We start from the raw sequence: 22,397 nt of genomic DNA on the forward strand, positions 1-22,397 counted from the left end.
TTATGGACCCAACTCTAACAATAGACCTGACTCTAACTAACTATAGATCTGTCTCCAACTATCTAAAGACCTGACTCAAACTATTGATCTGACTGTAACTAACAATAGACCTGACACTAACTAACCATAGACCTGACTCTAACTAACTATATACCTGACTCTAACTAACTATGGACCTGACTCTGACAAACTATAGATCTCTCTCTAATTAATTAGATATCGGACTCTGACTAACTATAGACCTGACTCTAACTATAGACCTGACTCTAACTAACTATAAACCTGACTCTAACTATATATCTGACTCTAACTAACTATAGAATTGATTCCAACTAACTAGATACCTGACTCTAACAAACTATAGACCTAACTCTAACTACCTATAGACTTGACTCGAACAAATTAGATACCTGACTCTAACTATAGATCTGACTCTAACTACAGACCTGTCTCTAACTAACTAGATACCTGACTCTAACTTACTATAGACCTAACTCTAACTAAATATAGACCTGACTCTAACTATAGACCTGACTCTAACTAACTAGACACTTGACTCTAACTAACTATAGACCTGACTCTAACTAACTATAGATCTGACTCTAACCAACTATAGACCAGACTCTAACTAACTATAGACCTGTCTCTAACTAACTATAGATCTGTCTCTAACTAACTATAGACCTGACTCTAACTATAGACCTAACTCTAACTAACTATAGACCTGACTTTAACACACTATAGATCTGACTCTAACTAACTATAGAACTGACTCTAACTAAATAGAAACCTGACTCTAACTAACTAGAGATCAGACTCTAACTAACTAGATACCTGACTCTAAATAACTAGACACCTGACTCTAACTATAGACCTGACTCTAACTAACTATACATGAGTGTCTAACTAACTAGATACTGGACTCTGACTAACTACAGACCTGTCTCTAACAAACTAAATACCTGACTCTATCTGACTATATATCTGACTCTAACTAACTATATATCTGTCTCCAACTAACTACAGACCTGACTTAAACTATTGATCTGAATCGAACTAACAATAGACCTGACACTAACTAACCATAGACCTGACTCTAACTAACTATATACCTGACTCTAACTAACTATGGACCTGACTCTAACAAACTATAGATCTCTCTCTAATTAACTAGATACCTGACTCTGACTAACTATAGACCTGACTCTAACTATAGACATGACTCTAACTATAGACCTGACTCTAACTATAGATCTGACTCTAACTATAGAATTGATTCCAACTAACTAGATTCCTGACTCTAACTGACTATAGACCTAACTCTAAGCAACCTACAGACTTGACTCGAACAAATTAGATACCTGACTCTAACTAACTATAGATCTGACGCTAACTAACTAAAGACGTGTCACTAACACGATACCTGTCTCTAACTACCTACAGACCTGTCTCTAACTAACTAGATACCTGACTCTAACTAACTATAGACCTAACTCTAAGTAGCTGACTCTAACTAACTAGATACTTGACTCTAACTAACTATAGACCTGACTCTAACTAACTATAGACCTGCATCTAACTAACTATAGACCTGACTCTAACTATAGAACTGTCTCTAACAAACTATAGTTCTGACTCTAACTATAGACCTGCATCTAACTAACTATAGACCTGCATCTAACTAACTATAGACCTGCATCTAACTAACTATAGACCTGACTCTAACTAACTATAGACCTGACTCTAACTATAGAACTGTCTCTAACAAACTATAGTTCTGACTCTAACTATAGACCTGCATCTAACTAACTATAGACCTGCATCTAACTAACTATAGACCTGCATCTAACTAACTATAGACCTGACTCTAACTAACTATAGACCTGACTCTAACTATAGAACTGTCTCTAACAAACTATAGTTCTGACTCTAACTATAGACCTGCATCTAACTAACTATAGACCTGCATCTAACTATAGACCTGCATCTAACTAACTATAGATCTGACTCTAACTAACTATAGACCTGACTATAACTATAGACCTGACTATAACTATAGACCTGACTATAACTATAGACCTGACTCCAACTAGCTATAGACCTTACTCTAGCTAACTATAGAGCTGAATTTAACTAACTATAGACCTGACTCTAACTATAGACCTGACTCTAACTATAGATCTGACTCTAACTTACCATTGACCTGTCCATTGACCTAACTGTGCGGAGCAAGTGGCAGACATCTTTTGTTATATCTTTTCAAAATCTCTTGAGCTCTGTCAAATACCTGCCCTGTGGAAAAAATCCGTCATCGTTCCTGTTTCAAAAGTCAAGTCACCTAAAGAACTTAATGATTTCAGGCCCATCGCGCTTACATCTCTGGTCATGAAAGCCCTTGAAAAAGTAGTTAAGTCTGAATTGCTGAGTTGTGTCAATCCAATCCTTGACCCATTCCAATTTGCTTATCGGCCAGGTAGAGGAGTAGATGACGCAATCGCTACCCTCCTAAATTTGACACTCAGTCATCTCGAAGGTGCAAGGACGTTAGTGCGGCTGCTCTTCATTGACTTTTCCTCAGCCTTCAACTCAATTCAGCCACATCTACTGGCAGAGAGACTTAAATATATGAATGTGGATGGAACTTTGATTCTATGGCTAATTGACTTTCTAACATGCAGGACTCAGCAAGTTAGAGTCAACAGCATTCTGTCTGACTCTCTGGTTTCCTCCACTGGTGCACCCCAGGGTTGCATTTTGTCTCCCTTGTTGTTTGTATTGTACACAAATATGTGCCAAAGCCTCTATGAGAACCGCCACGTCATTAAGTTTGCTGATGATTCTGTCATAGTTTCTCTGGTCTCTGGTGATGTTCTTGATCATGGCCCTGTCTTGACTGACTTTCTTGAGTGGTGTCAGTCTTCTTTCCTGCACATAAATGTGTCAAAGACAAAAGAATTGTTGATAGATGTTAGGAAATCCACTCCTGCCCTGATAAATGGACAGGTAGTTGAGGTGGTGCATCAGTACAAGTACTTGGGAACAGTACTGGACAGTAAATTAACATTCGACACCCAGGTTGATGCTGTCTGTAGTAAAGCTCACCAGAAAATGCACTTCCTTCGTAAATTGAGATTTTTTAACGTCGACAATGTTTTTATGAAAATGTTTTATTCCTGTTTTGTGGAGTCAACTCTTACCTTTGCTTTTCTTTGCTGGTTTGGCATGTTAAATCTTAAAAATCGAAACCGTTTACAAAGCATAGTTAAAGAGTGCAGTAAAATTACTGGCTGTCGTTTAAGTGATTTGTGGGATCTTTACAAATGCAGGGCTGTATGCAAGGCAAAGAAAATCCTTGCAGATCCTGCCCATCCTCTGCACAGGCAGTTTCAGCCATTGCGCTCAGGCAGGAGATATTGCGTGCCTAAGTTTAAAACCAATAGAGTCAGAAACTCCTTCATCCCAAGAGCCATTGGATTTTTAAATGAATCATAGTTGTTAATTTGCTACTTTTGGCGTCGCTTCATGTGCTGTGATGTTCTCATCTTACCGTGTTTCCACTGTTATTTAACTTGCCTTTTATTATTTTATTATTTTTATTGTTTGTTGTTGTTGACTGATTGCACTTTTATGCTACTGGCTGCACACAAATTGCCCTACGGGGACCTAATAAAGTATTGAATTGAATTGAATTGAACTAGCTATAGACCTGTCTGCAACTAACTAAATACCTTACTCTAGCTAACTATAGACCTGACTCTAACTAGATACCCGACTCTAACTATAGATCTGTCTCTAATAACTATAGATCTGACCCTAACTAACTATAGACCTGTCTCTAACTAACTAGATACCTTACACTAACTAACTATAGAACCGACTCTAACTATAGACCTGACTCTAACTAACTAGATACCTAACTCTAACTATAGATCTGTCTCTAACTAACTATAGACCTGACTCTAACTCTAGATCTGACTCTTACTATAGATCTGACTCTAACTTACTATAGACTTGTATCTAACTAACTAGATATATGACTCTAACTAACTATAGAGCTGAATTTAACTAACTATAGACCTGACTCTAACTATAGATCTGACTCTAACTTACCATTGACCTGTCTCTAACTAACTAGATACATGACTCTAACTAACTATAGAGCTGACTCTAACTATAGACCTGACTCTAACTAACTATAGACCTGACTCTAACTAACTATAGACCTGTCTCTAACTAACTATAGATCTGACTCTAACTAACTATAGATCTGACTGTAACTAACTATAGACCTGACTGTAACTAACTATAGACCTGACTCTAACTAACTATAGACCTGTCTCTAACTAACTATAGATCTGACTCTAACTATAGATCTGACTGTAACTAACTATAGACCTGACTGTAACTAACTATAGACCTGACTGTAACTAACTATAGACCTGACGGTAACTAACTATAGATCTGACTGTAACTAACTATAGACCTGTCTCTAACTAACTATAGATCTGACTCTAACTATAGATCTGACTGTAACTAACTATAGACCTGACTGTAACTAACTATAGACCTGACTCTAACTAACTATAGATCTGACTGTAACTAACTATAGATCTGACTGTAACTAACTATAGACCTGACTCTAACTAACTATAGACCTGACTCTAACTATAGACCTGACTCTAACTAACTATAGATCTGACTCTAACTAACTATAGACCTGACTGTAACTAACTATAGACCTGACTCTAACTAACTATAGACCTGACTCTAACTAACTATAGATCTGACTGTAACTAACTATAGATCTGACTGTAACTAACTATAGACCTGACTCTAACTAACTATAGACCTGACTCTAACTATAGACCTGACTCTAACTAACTATAGATCTGACTCTAACTAACTATAGACCTGACTCTAACTAACTATAGACCTGACTGTAACTAACTATAGACCTGACTCTAACTAACTATAGACCTGACTAACTATAGATCTGTCTCTAATAACTATAGATCTGACCCTAACTAACTATAGACCTGACTCTAACTAACTATAGACCTGACTCTAACTAACTATAGACCTGACTGTAACTAACTATAGACCTGACTCTAACTAACTATAGACCTGACTGTAACTAACTATAGACCTGACTCTAACTAACTATAGACCTGACTCTAACTAACTATAGACCTGACTCTAACTAACTAGATACATGACTCTAACCCGCTATAGACTTGGATCTAACCAGCTATAGATCTGTTTTTAACTAACTATAGACCTAATTTCTTTTATATTCATGATAATTGAGAAAGTTGTTTTCAATCAGTTTAATGACTTCTTCAATAAATGCAGAAATCTTCCAGTCCACCTTTCGACTTCATCACAGACCTGAAACAGCTCTTGCCAAAGTCCTTAGGTCGAATAATGAATCGGGTCAAGTATTAGTCCTGGTTCTGCTGGTTTCCAGTGCTGTGTTTGAATTTGTAGATCACAGAATCCTGTTGCGTAGACTGAGTCGAACTTTCATGAGTGGTAATCAACTGGTTCAGTTAGTCATAAGCCCAAAGTTCTTTCAGAACAGTCGGCGGCTATGAATCTGATCAAGTTTCCATGTGTAACCCATTGATCATCCAGGGCTGCTTTATTTTGGCGGGTCAGCTTCCTGTGCCACAGCAGCTTTGTGATTTAACTTCCCATGTCACACTAGTGATGAGTCACTTTTCCACCCACCACGGTGGCAGTGACGTGGCTGAGCAGCATCCCAAGTAACAGGCTGACTTTCTCAAGTAATCTGATGAGTTGCTTCGATCTGTGGTAGGTAATGTTACGGAGCTAGCACCCTGTCATTGCTCCTCCTCCTACCTTGGCTCCTCCTCCTACCTTGGCTCCTCCTCCTGTCTTGGCTCTTCCCCCTGTCTTGACTCCTCTCGCTAACTTTGTGGTCTCGTTGTGCTTTGTTACAATCATTATTGTGGTGTTTTAGCAGAGCCGATGCGAGGTTACGCTGCACGCGCCAAACACTGACTAACTTCACCGATCACCTGATCACCCTGGACTTATTTTCAACGGTGAGTTGTTTAACTGAGTTGGCCACAGAAACAGATTGTATGTTATCAACCTTTTGTGTGTGGCATAGCTTCCATGTCCATTTACTGATCCACTGCATCATGCTAATTGTATACACCCATTTACTTGTGCTTAAAGCGGCTCTGCTATGCTATGTCTAGTTTTCTCAGCTTTCTACAGTGTAAGAGTGATGAATACTATCAGTCATGTCAGTGGCGCCATTTTTTACCACCTAAACGTACGTTTGCATTTTCCAGCGCTCACTACATTGGGTTTCCATGGCAACGGAAACTATTTGTTTTAGAGTTTTTTCTACTTGGACATTCTAGTGACGTCCCGGGGAGGGACTCAATGATTGGTCATCTTCTCAAGGTTGTGCACATCATGAGGAGAAAGCCACGCCTACCTTCGCTGCTCAGTATGACTACTCCAAGCAGCTGACCAATCAGACGCAGATGTTTGTGTCAGGGTTCCGTTACTGGTCCAGGGTTTTTTTCTTTTTCTTCCATTTATTTTGGCACTTCTGGATGTTTTAGATCCATGTCTATTTCTCCAGTTTTTTTTCCAGGTGCCTCATCTGCGCAGAAGGTAATCAGCAGAAGGTAATCACCTGATTACCTTCATGTGTTTCACCTGCGTCTCTCCCTCCACAGTGTATTTAGATCGCTGGCTTCTCCCCTTCCTCGCCACATGGTTTTGTGTTCCTTGCATGACGTTCCAGCCTCACCTCAGTGTTTTCCCTGTGATTAAAAGCCCGTGTAGACTCAACCTGTCCAGTGTGCGTGTTGCCCTTCTAGACTTGCATATTAAAACAAATGACTGAAATGTGCATCACAGAGACACTTTTAGTTTGAAGTCAAAGTGTGTTCAATAGGTTTACGTACTGGAAATGTTTTTGCACAACTGTACAAAATGTGTGTGTGAATAAGCGCAGTGTTAAAGTGGACCTGGGCTTTTATCTATTTGAATGACTATATAACTTCAGATTTTTTATTCTTGTGTAAATTTAAAGATCTGCTTGGTTTTTTTTTTTAGTTTTTTTTTTAATCATTTTATTGTGTATAATATGCCTGAAGTTTAAGATATGGAATTATGAAACACATGAAAAGTGCACATGAGGTCTATGGGTTTTGTTGGTTTTCCTAACTAATAAGAATGAAATTAACCAATCAATGGATTTTGTATATACACATAGAATATTGAACGTATTTGAAAATACGTATTTATACTTATGTGCACATCTTGTACATCTGAGGATTTGTTTTTTTGATACAGCTGTTTGTTTATTTTTTCCTCTTCTTGACCTCTTTAGGCCAAGTTTTGTGTGTGTGTGTGTTTTGTCAGGACTGTTACAAATTGGGTGTCCTGCACCTTCCTATTTAACTGAAGATGGCAAACTAAAACCATATCTATCTCTGTGGTCGGATATGATTGACTGCTTAAAAGAAAATCCTTCGTCTTCACTGAGGGGTTTGAGTCTTCATATAAGTTTCCTTTGTTTCCTAGATCTTGGACAATGTTCCAGGCACTCTGAAAGGTCTTTGAATCCAATAGTAGTAAAATCAATCACAGACTTATTAATTGTGGAAACATTTTTGTAACTGTTTATTTATCAGAACTGTTTTGTGCAATACACTTTGACATCCAACTCTGGTTTTTGCATTGTAAAAACCCGGAGACTCGGCCACCGGGTCTGGAACCCGGAGACTCGGCCACCGGGTCTGGAACCCGGAGACTCGGCCACCGGGTCTGGAACCCGGAGACTCGGCCACCGGGTCTGGAACCCGGAGACTCGGCCACCGGGTCTGGAACCCGGTGACTCGGCCACCTGGTCTGGGACCAGGAGACTCGGCCACCTGGTCTGGGACCAGGACTCGGCCACCTGGTCTGGAACCCGGTGACTCGGCCACCTGGTCTGGGACCAGGAGACTCGGCCACCTGGTCTGGGACCAGGACTCGGCCACCAGGTCTGACCAGAGACCAGACCGGAACCCATACTAGAGACCAGACCATAGTCCAGATTAGAAACCAGACCAGAGCCCAGACCAAAGTCCAGACCGGAATCCAGACCAGAGTCAAGACCTGAAACAGACCTGAGTCAAGACCATAGTCTAGACCTGAGTCCAAACCAGAAACAGACCAGAATCCAGGCCTGAGTCCAGACCTGAGTCCAAAACCTAGGCCTGACCAGAGTCCAGAACAGGGTCCAGACCTGAGTCCAAACCTGAGTCTAGGCCAGAAACAGACCAGAGTCCAGACCAGAGTCCAGACCAGAGTCCAGACCAGAATCCAGACCAGAGTCCAGGCCAGGGTCTAGACCAGGGTCCAGACTATAGTCCATACCTGAGTCTAGAGTCCAGACGAGGGCCAACTGTAGACCAGATTGGTCTGAATATGGAACTTAACTGAGTTATAAATGCCAAAAACTGCAGTTCCCCCCAAAAGGCGGTCAATCTCCATCTTAAATCTGAAACACAACAAAAGCAACAGATAAAAAACGGCAAAACCAAAAAAGATCAGGACACATCTGCATGTTTTGCTCTTTACTGTCATTTTCCAAGCACAGCAAGACGCAGAGTCGTAGTTTGAATAAAGCACTTTAATAGCTGATGTTAGAAAGAAGACAAACAGTTAGTGTTTCACTTACAGCAACATTTCATCCAACACGCAGATTAAATCAAAATGTGATATGCTTCTCCTCAACAACCGCATCTCTCTGGTGTTTATGCATTTCACCCTTAAAATCTCAAATCAAACCCTTTCCTTAATATTCTAATGAAATAAATACCTAACACAAGCAAATGTAAGCAGCCGGCCAAAAACACAAAGATCAATCACTCAAACAACATTGATGATGATGTTTTTATACATTTGTAACATGAGGCCAACAAACCCATCCCCCATCGTCATGCATGCCGTTATACACCAGGGCTCGTATATAGACGGATAAATCTGGTATATGTCCAGTACACGTTAACATAAATCCACTATATGTTTGCAAAGTGATCAGTTAATGGTCCATGGATGAAGCAAAGCCAATGAGCTTCAGCTGAAATGCTACGAGGCTTCCAAGCACAGAACATGTGACGTTAAATGACAGAAAACAGAATGTGTAGCTTTAAACCGGAAAGACGTCACTGCTGCCGGTCTGAGACGCGAACTTAGCGATCATCCTTCCTACAAGTCAAAAAATTGCTTATAAAAATAAGTTTTTTTTCTTTCTCTGGTGCCGCTTGTTTGACACCTTTTAATCTGAACTCAAACTTTAGGGTCTCAGGTCACGCCTTAGACCCGCCACCACACCTCCCAGCCTGTGTCCTTAGCTTTCTGTGGATTGGTCAGAGGCTTCTTTCAGATGTGGAACCACATGCACTGAACTGACCAACAGCTCTGAGGGAAAATCCCAAAACAGACAAGAAGCATGTGATAAGGTGCTTTTCCACAGTGAGGATGAAGAAGTTTTTTGTTCCTGTCTTTGGCCTCAACATGCTTGAACAGTTAATGTGTAAAAGTGTCCTCAGGCGGGTCGGGCTACGTAAGAGTTGGTGACGGAGAACAGAGACAAACCGACATGACAAACGCGCAGATAACGGAAGCAGAACCACAGACACCTGGAGGAAAGCCTTCATGATGGTTAAAAAAGCAGATTTCGATTTATTTTATCTTGGTTGATGGAAGCGTTGGGACAGAGGGATTAAGTGGGGGGCTGGGAAGGTGTTGCTGCAGAATCCTATTGGAGGTGAGGAGCATTAACACAGGCCATGCAAACGCAGCTCCTTGCCTCGTTCTGTACGGTTTCAGTCAAACATTCAGACCACACGGCATACAACAAGCTAAAGATTCTGCCCCCAAAGCTGTAAAAATGTCCCACAGGTAGAGCCACTCCGTGGCCTCATAGCACGCCGCCTCACATGTAGACGGCACGCCGCCTCACACAAAGTAGGGCTATCATGGCGATGCATATGAATACTTCAGATGAGTTACTTTTTGTTTTCTGCTTCTTTCCATTCTGCAGCTTCTTCCTTTCTAAAAAAGACGCGCCGCCTTCTTCATGTCGTTCCTCTTCCAGAGAGCCAAGCGGTCAAACTGCTCCAAGGTCATGCCAAAAACCTGCTGGAAGTCTCCAGGAGATAGGTGTCTCTGGGAATGGAAAGAATGGCAGAGAAACAGACTTATTCATTCATTCATTCATTTTCCAAAACACTTAATCCACTTCAGGGTTGCGGGAAGCTGGAGCCTATCCCAGCAGTCTTTGGGCGAAAGGCAGGGTACACCCTGGACAGCTCAACAGTCCACCGTGAGCTGTCCAGGGTCCACGGTCCATCCCAGGACTTATTTACAGAGAACATAATCTTCACATGGGTGATGATAGATGAAAATGTCCCAGTCATCTAGAAAGGAGCATAAAATTATAGGGCCCACACTGAAATCACCTAAAGTAGCAACCCTATAAGCCTCGGGAGGGAAATAAGACTTAGATGATCATTTCAGAGCAAAAGTCAAGTGTCTTCTTCAATAAGTCATCGAGTCCCTCTCAGACGGAAGAAAGAGGCTGGATGGGGAAACTACCCACAGCACCTCCATGCACCTTCACTGTGTTTTTTTTACTCACAGCCAAGTTTGTTCAATGTTACATGCTAACACATCTAGCTACCGTCCAATAACTTTTATAACAATCCAAGGCCATCCATCTCCATGGAAACTAACAGGATGTGGAGTTGTGAACATGAGTGGTTGTTTGTCTCTCTGTGTGGGCCTGTGATGGACTGGCAACTTGTCCAGGTGTACCCGCCTCTTGTCTAACAATTGCTGGGATAGACTCCTGCTTCCTGCAACCCTGACTTGGACTAAGCGGTTAAGAAAATGGATGATGTTCTTGTGTTTTCTGTTTGGAGTTTGAACTGTGTTTGGCTTGGATGCTGGTGCTTGTAGAGTCTTTAAGCTGAGTTTCTCTCCATTATGTTTCTATGCAACATGTAGGAATTGTATTTGAAATTGCTGGCTAAGGCTAAACGTAAATACCGTAAGATTGTAATTCAGGTCGGCGGTAACGACACCCGGTTACGCCAATCGGAGGTCACTAAAATTAATGTTGCTTCGGTGTGTAACTTTGCCAAGAGCATGTCGGACTCTGTAGTTTTCTCTGGTCCCTTGCCAAATTTAATCAGCGATGACATGTTTAGCCGCATGTCATCCTTCAACCGCTGGTTGTCTAGGTGGTGTCCCGATAACAACGTGGGTTTTATAGATAATTGGAGCGCTTTTTGGGGAAAGCCTGGTCTTATTAGGAGAGATGGCATCCATCCCACGTTGGATGGAGCCGCTCTCTTATCCAGACAGTCAGACAGTAATATTACAAAATTTAAACAATCAATTGAATCAATTTTTTCCCCTCTACCATGTGTTAGCATGACTGAGAGTCCCCCTTTAAGCCTTACTCCTGCTCAGATTGATCAACATGCTGATACCATAACAGCTTCAATGCGTACAACCTTGGATAATGTTGCTCCCCTAAAGAAGAAGAAATTAGGTAAGATTATGAAGGCTCCCTGGTTTAATTCCCAGCTTCGAGCTCTAAAACAGGCGTCAAGGCGTTTGGAAAACAGATGGCGATCATCAGGACTAGAGGAGTCTCACTTAACCTGGAAAGAAAGTTTAATCGTATACAAAAAAGCCTTACGTACGGCAAGAACAGCTTATTATTCATCATTGATAGAGGAAAACAAAAACAACCCTCGGTTTCTTTTCAGCACTGTAGCTAGGCTTACTAGGAGCCGGAGCGCTGTGGAGCCATGTATTCCTTTCTCACTTAGCTGTGATGATTTCATGTATTTTTTCAGGAATAAAATTGATACTATTAGAGATCAAATTCACAATATTCTTCCTTCTACCTATAATGTTGAGCCTGTTGTGGTCTCCGAAGCATCCTTAGAACCAGGATCTGACTTGTGTCTAAATAGTTTCTGTCCTGTCCAACCCTCTGAATTAACTAAAATAATAGCTTCATCTAAACCATCCACCTGTATCTTAGACCCTCTCCCAACGAGCCTCTTTAAGGACATTTTCCCTTTAATTAATACATCACTACTAAATCTTATCAATATGTCTTTAGTGACAGGATATGTACCACAATCATTTAAAACTGCTGGAATCAAGCCTTTACTTAAAAAGCAATCTCTGGATCCAGAGGTGATAGCAAATTATAGACCTATATCTAATCTCCCGTTTATGTCCAAAATTCTGGAGAAAATAGTTTCAGCTCAGCTACATGCCCACCTGAGCAGAAATAATTTATGCGAGGAGTTTCAGTCAGGATTTAGAGCTCATCATAGCACTGAGACGGCATTGGTGAAAGTTACTAATGACCTTCTTATGGCCTCAGACAAAGGACTTGTGTCCGTACTTATCTTGCTTGATCTTAGTGCTGCATTTGATACAGTCGATCATAACATTCTGTTACAAAGACTAGAACAGGTGATTGGAATTACAGGTACAGCGTTAAGCTGGTTTAAATCATATTTATCTGATAGACTTCAGTTTGTTCTTAAACCCTTTTTAAGAAGGGGGACCGGAGGGTGTGTTCCAATTACAGGGGAATCACACTCCTCAGCCTCCCTGGTAAGGTCTATTCAGGGGTCCTGGAGAGGAGGGTCCGCCGGATAGTCGAATCCCGGATTGAGGAGGAGCAGTGTGGTTTTCGTCCTGGTCGCGGAACAGTGGACCAGCTCTATACCCTCTTTGGGGTCCTGGAGGGGGCATGGGAGTTTTCCCAACCAGTCTACATGTGCTTTGTGGACCTGGAGAAGGCATTCGACCGTGTCCCCCGGGGGCTCCTGTGGGGGGTACTCCGGGAGTATGGGGTACCGGACCCCCTTATGCGAGCTCTCCGGTCCCTGTACGACAGGTCTCAGAGCTTGGTCCACATTGCCGGTAGTAAGTCGGATTTGTTTCCGGTGAGGGTTGGACTCCGCCAAGGCTGCCCTTTATCACCGATTCTGTTCATAACTTATATGGACAGAATTTCTAGGTGCAGCCGAGGTGTTGAGGGGATCCGACTTGGTGGCCTCAGGATTGGGTCCCTGCTTTTTGCGGATGACGTGGTCCTGTTGGCTTCATCTGGTCGTGATCTCCAGCTCTCACTTGAGCGATTCGCTGCTGAGTGTGAAGCGGCTGGGATGAGAATCAGCACCTCCAAATCTGAGACCATGGTCCTCAGCCGGAATAGTGTGGTTTGCCCTCTCCGGGTCGGGAGTCAGGTCCTGCCTCAAGTGGAGGAGTTTAAATATCTCGGGGTCTTGTTCACGAGAGAGGGAAGGATGGAGCGTGAGATGGACAGACGGATCGGTGCGGCGTCTGCAGTAATGCGGACTCTGCGCCGGTCTGTCGTGGTGAAGAAGAAGCTGAGCCAGAAGGCGAAGCTCTCGATTTACCAGTCGATCTACGTTCCTACCCTCACCTATGGTCATGAGCTGTGGGTCGTGACCGAAAGAACCAGATCTCGTATACAGGCGGCTGAAATGAGTTTCCTCCGCAGGGTGGCCGGGCTCTCCCTTAGAGATAGGGTGAGGAGCTCGGTCATCCGGGAGGAGATCAGAGTAGAGCCGCTGCTCCTCCGCATCGAGAGGAACCAGTTGAGGTGGCTCGGGCATCTGGTCAGGATGCCTCCTGGACCTCCCTGGTGAGGTGTTCCAGGCACGTCCCTCTGGGAGGAGACCCCGGGGAAGACCCAGGACACACTGGAGGGATTATATCTCTCGGCTGGCCTGGGAACGCCTCGGGATCCCCCCGCAGAGTTGGCAAATGTGGCTGGGGAGAGGGAAGTCTGGGCTTCCCTGCTTAGGCTGCTGCCCCCGCGACCCGACCCCGGATAAGCGGCATGAAGACAAGACGAGACTTCAGTTTGATCATGTAAATGACAAGTCCTCCTCACAAACTACAGTAAGTCATGGAGTTCCTCAAGGTTCTGTACTTGGACCAGTACTCTTCACACTATATATGCTCCCTTTAGGCAAAATTATTAGACAACATGGAATAAATTTTCATTGTTGTGCAGACGATACTAAGATATACTGATCCTTTAAACCAGATGAAACAAATCAGCCCGATAGGCTACAAAATTGTCTCATAGACATAAAGACATGGATGTCTAGAAATTTTCTCCTCTTAAACTCAGATAAGACTGAAGTAATTCTTTTTGAATCAGAAAAACTCAGAGCTAAATTTTCCAGTTTTGTTATGAACCTGGATGACATTACTTTAGCTTCCAGTGCTACAGTGAGAAACAGGTTTCCTTCCTGTTAAAAGGGAGTTTTTTCCTTCCCACTGTCGCCTGTGTGCTTGCTCAGGATGGGAAATTGTGTTGGAGCTTATATACTGCATCTGAACTGTTTTCCCTGTGAGCTCTCGTATGGTCAGTCATCCTTCTTTCAAGTTCAGATCCTCAACCAGAAGCGTGGAAGCTCAACTGGGATTTTGGATGAGGAATCGCCAGACCTCTTGGTCCAGAATCATGCAGGTTTTAGATGTTTCCCTGCTGCAACTCCTACAAACAGTCAGAAAACCATTTATCTGAATGACTTTCAGTTGGACTTCAGTGCTTTCCAGCACAGTCAACATTGAGAACCTTTATTCAGGACTATTATTTTCCTCCTTTTCTCATCACTTGTTGATCTTTGGCTGCTCCTGATTGGACGTTACCGTCAGTTTAAGCTCTCTGATTGGTGGAAAGTCTGGAAGGAAATGGCTTGATCATCATGTCCAGGTAAAAATAGAGGTTTCTATGCAACATAGTCGTGATGGTGATGAAAGCCTAAAGAACTGCAGTTCTTTACAGAAGTGTCTTCATCTTGGCTCCGATTCCTGCTGCTGATTGGTTAGGAATAGACCGAAGCAGTTTGGGGTGAAGGATCCGGATCAGCCAGTTTAGGAATTACAAGCAAATTTAGATTATTTTTGTCCATACACACTATGCAGTATGTGAGTCCAGTGCAGCATTTCCAACCACGTCAGTGGTTGTCATGTGTCAGTTACACCTCAATATCCCGACAGCCCATCTCCTCATGGGACAGTATTCCCATAACTTGGAGGATCACAGACACTTCTAATGTTAGGGCCACTGTTCAGTAGTGGACCTTCCCCACAGTTTCTGACTTCTCAGACCTCTTATCAGACTTAGTGCTGAATACTGATAAAGTTATTGTTCTGGGGACTTTAACATTCATTTTGATGATGAACATGACAGTTGAAATATTGATTTTAACTTTTAAATTCAACTGGCTCTTCCCAAAAGATCCATAGATCTGATCCTGTTAGATCTCAGTGCTGCATTCGACACTATTGATCACAATATTCTGCTACAGAGGCTGGAACATGTAATTGGGATTAAAGGGACCGCATTAGACTGGTTCCAGTCATATTTATCTGATAGATTTCAGTTTGTAAATGTAAATGATGAGTCTTCCTCACACACCAGGGTAAGTCATGGAGTTCCTCAGGGTTCTGTACTCGAACCACATGTATAATGTGAAAAGTTCTGTACTTTTCACATTATACATGCTTCCCTTAGGAAATATCATCAGGCAGCATGGTATAAAGATTCATTGCTATGCAGATGATACTCAAATTTACCTCCATGAAGCCAGATGAATCCAATCAGTTTGTTAGATTACAAAGATGTCTTACAGACATCAAGACCTGGATGGCTGAATTTTCTCCTGTTAAACTCAGACATACTGAGGTTTATGTCTGTGGACCTGAAAAACTCAGGACAACACCTTCCAGCTGTGTAATTAATCGGGCTTCCAGTACCACAGTGAGGAACCTTGGAGTTATTCTGGACCAGGATTTGTCCTTTAGATCACATCTAAAACAGGTTTCTAGAAGCTTCTTCCAGCTGCATAATATTGCAAACATGAGGGACTTCCTGTCTCAGAAAGATGCAGAAAAACTAGTCCATGCCTTTGTTACTTCCAGACTGGATTACTGCAGTTCCTTATTAATTTCTGTCGCAGATACATCCTGAAACGTCTCCTTCTGATCCAAAATGCTGCAGTGAGGGTTCTGATGAGAACTAGAGGAGAGATAATAGTTCTCCAGTTTTAGCCTCTCTCCATCGGCTCCCTGTTAAATCCAGGATGGAGTTTAAACTTCTCCTCACATATAAAGCTCTCCATGACCAAGCTCCACCGTACATCAGAGATCTCATAGTTCCATATATTCCATACAGAGAACTTTATGACAGAAACCTCCAGAGAAACCCGCCATGCCTGGCGAGAGTCATGCTAGTTAGCGTAGCTAACTAAGCTGTATAATGGCCGACTGGTAGCCTGACTGTTTTAAGAGTTAGAAAGCAGAACTAAAATAAACTTTTCACAAACCTGATATATATCTGACCCAGTTCTCCGCGGTTCATCACTTCTTACCAGAACTTTCTCCACCACTACTCCCGCAGGTCTCTCCTCCTGCCTCCCCTTACCCCTCTCCACCAGATGAGGAGCCACCTGTCATGATGTTTGTTTTGTATCTTAGTTCTGGTTTCCTGTTTTAGTTTGTAGTTTTCCTTGTTTAGTTCTCTCATGTCTGGTTTCCTGTTTATTAGTTAACCTGATCTGGTTTAGTTCATCCCTTCACCTGGTACGGTTTAGTTCATCCCTTCACCTGGTCTGATTTAATTCCTGTGGATTTATACCCCTTGGTTTCTGTTCCTCGTTGCTTTTCATTTTGTTAGCTTTCTGCGTTCCTGAGTCAAGTTTTTTTTCTCTGTGGAAATAAACATCAACATTCAGCCTTCCTGCCTCCATATCCTGCATTTGAGTCCACAGCCACCACCCCTTCGTGGCAGCCACCAGTAGCCATCAGTAGCCACTAGCCACCACCAGCCGCCACCAGTAGCCACCAGCAGCCACCAGCAGCCACCATTAGCCACCATTAGCCACCAGTAGCCACCAGTAGCCACCAGTAAACACCAGTAGCCACCAGTAAACACCAGTAGCCACCAGTAAACACCAGTAGCCACCAGTAGCCACCAGTAAACACCAGTAGCCACCAGTAGCCACCAGTAGCCACCAGTAAACACCAGTAGCCACCAGTAGCCACCAGTAAACACTAGTAGCCACCAGTATCCACCAGTAAACATCAGTAGCCACCAGTAAACACCAGTAGCTACCAGTAAACACCAGTAGCTACCAGTAAACACCAGTCGCCACCAGTAAACACCAGTCGCCACCAGTAAACACCAGTCGCCACCAGTGAACACCAGTAGCCACCAGTAGCCACCAGTAGCCACCAGTAAACACAAGTAGCCACCAGTAATCACCAGTAGCCACCAGTAATCACCAGTAGCCACCAGTAAACACCAGTAGATACCAGTAAACACCAGTAGCCACCAGTAGCCACCAGTAGGCACCAGTAAACACCAGTAAACACCAGTAGCCACCAGTATCCACCAGTAGCCACCAGTAAACACCAGTAGCCACCAGGAAACACCAGTAAACACCAGTAGCCACCAGGAAACACCAGTAAACACAAGTAGCCACCAGTAGCCACCAGTAAACACCAGTAGCCACCAGTAAACACCAGTAGCCACCAGTAAACACCATTAGCCACCATTAGCCACCAGTAAACACCAGTAGCCACCAGTAAACACCAGTAGCCACCAGTAAACACCATTAGCCACCAGTAAACACCATTAGCCACCAGTAGCCACCAGTAGCCACCAGTATCCACCAGTAGCCACCAGTAAACACCAGTAGCCACCAGGAAACACCAGTAAACACCAGTAGCCACCAGGAAACACCAGTAAACACCAGTAGCCACCAGGAAACACCAGTAAACACCAGTAGCCACCAGTAAACACCAGTAGCCACCAGTAAACACCAGTAGCCACCAGTAAACACCAGTAGCCACCAGTAAACACCAGTAGCCACCAATAAACACCATTAGCCACCAGTAAACACCATTAGCCACCAGTAGCCACCAGTAAACACCAGTAGCCACCAGTAAACACCAGTAAACACCAGTAGCCACCAGTAAACACCAGTAGCCACCAGTAAACACCATCAGCCACCAGTAGCCACCAGTAAACACCAGTAGCCACCAGTAAACACCATTAGCCACCAGTAGCCACCAGTAAACACCGGTAAACACCAGTAGCCACCAGTAAACACCAGTAGCCACCAGTAAACACCATTAGCCACCAGTAAACACCAGTAGCCACCAGTAAAGACCAGTAGCCACCAGTAAACACCAGTAGCCACCAGTAAACACCATTAGCCACCATTAGCCACCATTAGCCACCAGTAAACACCAGTAGCCACCAGTAGCCACCAGTAGCCACCAGTAAACACCAGTAGCCACCAGTAGCCACCAGTAGCCACCAGTAGCCACCAGTAGCCACCAGTAAACACCAGTAGCCACCAGTAGCCACCAATAAACACCAGTAGCCACCAGTAGCCACCTGTAAACACTAGTAGCCACCAGTATCCACCAGTAAACATCAGTAGCCACCAGTAAACACCAGTAGCTACCAGTAAACACCAGTAGCTACCAGTAAACACCAGTCGCCACCAGTAAACACCAGTCGCCACCAGTAAACACCAGTAGCCACCAGTAAACACCAGTAGCCACCAGTAGCCACCAGTAAACACAAGTAGCCACCAGTAAACACCAGTAGCCACCAGTAAACACCAGTAGCCACCAGTAAACACCAGTAGCCACCAGGAAACACCAGTAGCCACCAGTAGGCACCAGTAGCCACCAGTGAACACCAGTAGCCACCAGTAGCCACCAGTAGCCACCAGGAAACACCAGTAAACACCAGTAGCCACCAGGAAACACCAGTAAACGCCAGTAGCCACCAGTAAACACCAGTAGCCACCAGTGAACCCCAGTAGCCACCAGTAAACACCATTAGCCACCATTAGCCACCAGTAGCCACCAGTAAACACCAGTAGCCACCAGTAGCCACCAGTAGCCACCAGTAAACACCAGTAGCCACCAGTAGCCACCAGTAAACACCAGTAGCCACCAGTAGCCACCAGTTAACACCAGTAGCCACCAGTAGCCAGCAGTAAACACTAGTAGCCACCAGTATCCACCAGTAAACATCAGTAGCCACCAGTAAACACCAGTAGCTACCAGTAAACACCAGTAGCTACCAGTAAACACCAGTCGCCACCAGTAAACACCAGTCGCCACCAGTAAACACCAGTCGCCACCAGTAAACACCAGTAAACACCAGTAGCCACCAGTAAACACCAGTAGCCACCAGTATCCACCAGTAAACACAAGTAACCACCAGTAAACACCAGTAGCCACCAGTAAACACCAGTAGCCACCACTAAACACCAGTAGCCACCAGTAAACACCAGTAGCCACCAGTAGGCACCAGTAGCCACCAGTAAACACCAGTAAACACCAGTAGCCACCAGTATCCACCAGTAGCCACCAGTAAACACCAGTAGCCACCAGGAAACACCAGTAAACACCAGTAGCCACCAGGAAACACCAGTAAACACCAGTAGCCACCAGGAAACACCAGTAAACACCAGTAGCCACCACTAAACACCAGTAGCCACCAGTAAACACCAGTAGCCACCAGTAAACACCAGTAGCCACCAGTAAACACCATTAGCCACCATTAGCCACCATTAGCCACCAGTAAACACCAGTAGCCACCAGTAGCCACCAGTAGCCACCAGTAAACACCAGTAGCCACCAGTAGCCACCAGTAGCCACCAGTAGCCACCAGTAGCCACCAGTAAACACCAGTAGCCACCAGTAGCCACCAATAAACACCAGTAGCCACCAGTAGCCACCTGTAAACACTAGTAGCCACCAGTATCCACCAGTAAACATCAGTAGCCACCAGTAAACACCAGTAGCTACCAGTAAACACCAGTAGCTACCAGTAAACACCAGTCGCCACCAGTAAACACCAGTCGCCACCAGTAAACACCAGTAGCCACCAGTAAACACCAGTAGCCACCAGTAGCCACCAGTAAACACAAGTAGCCACCAGTAAACACCAGTAGCCACCAGTAAACACCAGTAGCCACCAGTAAACACCAGTAGCCACCAGGAAACACCAGTAGCCACCAGTAGGCACCAGTAGCCACCAGTGAACACCAGTAGCCACCAGTAGCCACCAGTAGCCACCAGGAAACACCAGTAAACACCAGTAGCCACCAGGAAACACCAGTAAACGCCAGTAGCCACCAGTAAACACCAGTAGCCACCAGTGAACCCCAGTAGCCACCAGTAAACACCATTAGCCACCATTAGCCACCAGTAGCCACCAGTAAACACCAGTAGCCACCAGTAGCCACCAGTAGCCACCAGTAAACACCAGTAGCCACCAGTAGCCACCAGTAAACACCAGTAGCCACCAGTAGCCACCAGTTAACACCAGTAGCCACCAGTAGCCAGCAGTAAACACTAGTAGCCACCAGTATCCACCAGTAAACATCAGTAGCCACCAGTAAACACCAGTAGCTACCAGTAAACACCAGTAGCTACCAGTAAACACCAGTCGCCACCAGTAAACACCAGTCGCCACCAGTAAACACCAGTAAACACCAGTAGCCACCAGTAAACACCAGTAGCCACCAGTATCCACCAGTAAACACAAGTAACCACCAGTAAACACCAGTAGCCACCAGTAAACACCAGTAGCCACCACTAACAACCAGTAGCCACCAGTAAACACCAGTAGCCACCAGTAGGCACCAGTAGCCACCAGTAAACACCAGTAAACACCAGTAGCCACCAGTATCCACCAGTAGCCACCAGTAAACACCAGTAGCCACCAGGAAACACCAGTAAACACCAGTAGCCACCAGGAAACACCAGTAAACACCAGTAGCCACCAGGAAACACCAGTAAACACCAGTAGCCACCAGTAAACACCAGTAGCCACCAGTAAACACCAGTAGCCACCAGTAGCCACCATTAGCCACCATTAGCCACCAGTAGCCACCAGTAAACACCAGTAAACACCAGTAGCCACCAGTAAACACCATTAGCCACCAGTAGCCCCCAGTGAAAACTAGTAGCCACCAGTAGCCACCAGTATCGACCAGTAGCCACCAGTAAACACCAGTAGCCACCAGGAAACACCAGTAAACACCAGTAGCCACCAGGAAGCACCAGTAAACACCAGTAGCCACCAGTAAACACCAGTAGCCACCAGTAAACACCATTAGCCACCAGTAGCCACCAGTAAACACCAGTAGCCACCAGTAAACACCATCAGCCACCAGTAGCCACCAGTAAACACCAGTAGCCACCAGTACAGACCATTAGCCACCAGTAGCCACCAGTAAACACCAGTAGCCACCAGTAAACACCAGTAAACACCAGTAGCCACCAGTAAACACCAGTAGCCACCAGTAAACACCAGTAGCCACCAGTAAACACCAGTAGCCACCAGTAAACACCAGTAGCCATCAGTAGCCACTAGCCACCACCAGCCGCCACCAGTAGCCACCAGTAGCCACCAGCAGCCACCAGCAGCCACCATTAGCCACCATTAGCCACCAGTAGCCACCAGTTGCCACCAGTAAACACCAGTAGCCACCAGTAAACACCAGTAGCCACCAGTAAACACCAGTAGCCACCAGTAGCCACCAGTAAACACCAGTAGCCACCAGTAGCCACCAGTAAACACCAGTAGCCACCAGTAGCCACCAGTAAACACTAGTAGCCACCAGTATCCACCAGTAAACATCAGTAGCCACCAGTAAACACCAGTAGCTACCAGTAAACACCAGTAGCTACCAGTAAACACCAGTCGCCACCAGTAAACACCAGTCGCCACCAGTAAACACCAGTCGCCACCAGTGAACACCAGTAGCCACCAGTAGCCACCAGTATCCACCAGTAAACACAAGTAGCCACCAGTAATCACCAGTAGCCACCAGTAATCACCAGTAGCCACCAGTAAACACCAGTAGATACCAGTAAACACCAGTAGCCACCAGTAGCCACCAGTAGGCACCAGTAAACACCAGTAAACACCAGTAGCCACCAGTATCCACCAGTAGCCACCAGTAAACACCAGTAGCCACCAGGAAACACCAGTAAACACCAGTAGCCACCAGGAAACACCAGTAAACACAAGTAGCCACCAGTAGCCACCAGTAAACACCAGTAGCCACCAGTAAACACCAGTAGCCACCAGTAAACACCATTAGCCACCATTAGCCACCAGTAAACACCAGTAGCCACCAGTAAACACCAGTAGCCACCAGTAAACACCATTAGCCACCAGTAAACACCATTAGCCACCAGTAGCCACCAGTAGCCACCAGTATCCACCAGTAGCCACCAGTAAA

General features: G+C 44.5%; 1 protein-coding gene across 6 annotated transcripts in view; it reads right to left on the reverse strand.

The window, feature by feature from the left end:
* Window positions 1-8,481: 8,481 nt before the first annotated feature.
* Window positions 8,482-22,397, reverse strand: part of ablim2 (actin binding LIM protein family, member 2) — a 250,183-nt gene continuing 236,267 nt past the window's right edge. For 5 of the 6 annotated variants that reach the window (XM_079257457.1, XM_079257456.1, XM_079257458.1 and 2 more), the window contains one exon: window positions 8,482-10,206. In XM_079257457.1, the coding sequence (XP_079113583.1) occupies window positions 10,093-10,206 (114 nt within the window). In that variant the 3' untranslated portion in view covers window positions 8,482-10,092. The remainder of the gene's footprint in view (window positions 10,207-22,397) is intronic. The other variant, XM_079257459.1, reaches the window with a different exon arrangement.

The sequence above is a fragment of the Telmatherina bonti genome (assembly GCF_933228915.1).
Source record: "Telmatherina bonti genome assembly, chromosome: 18".
In the NCBI taxonomy this organism is placed as follows: Eukaryota; Metazoa; Chordata; class Actinopteri; order Atheriniformes; family Telmatherinidae; genus Telmatherina; species Telmatherina bonti.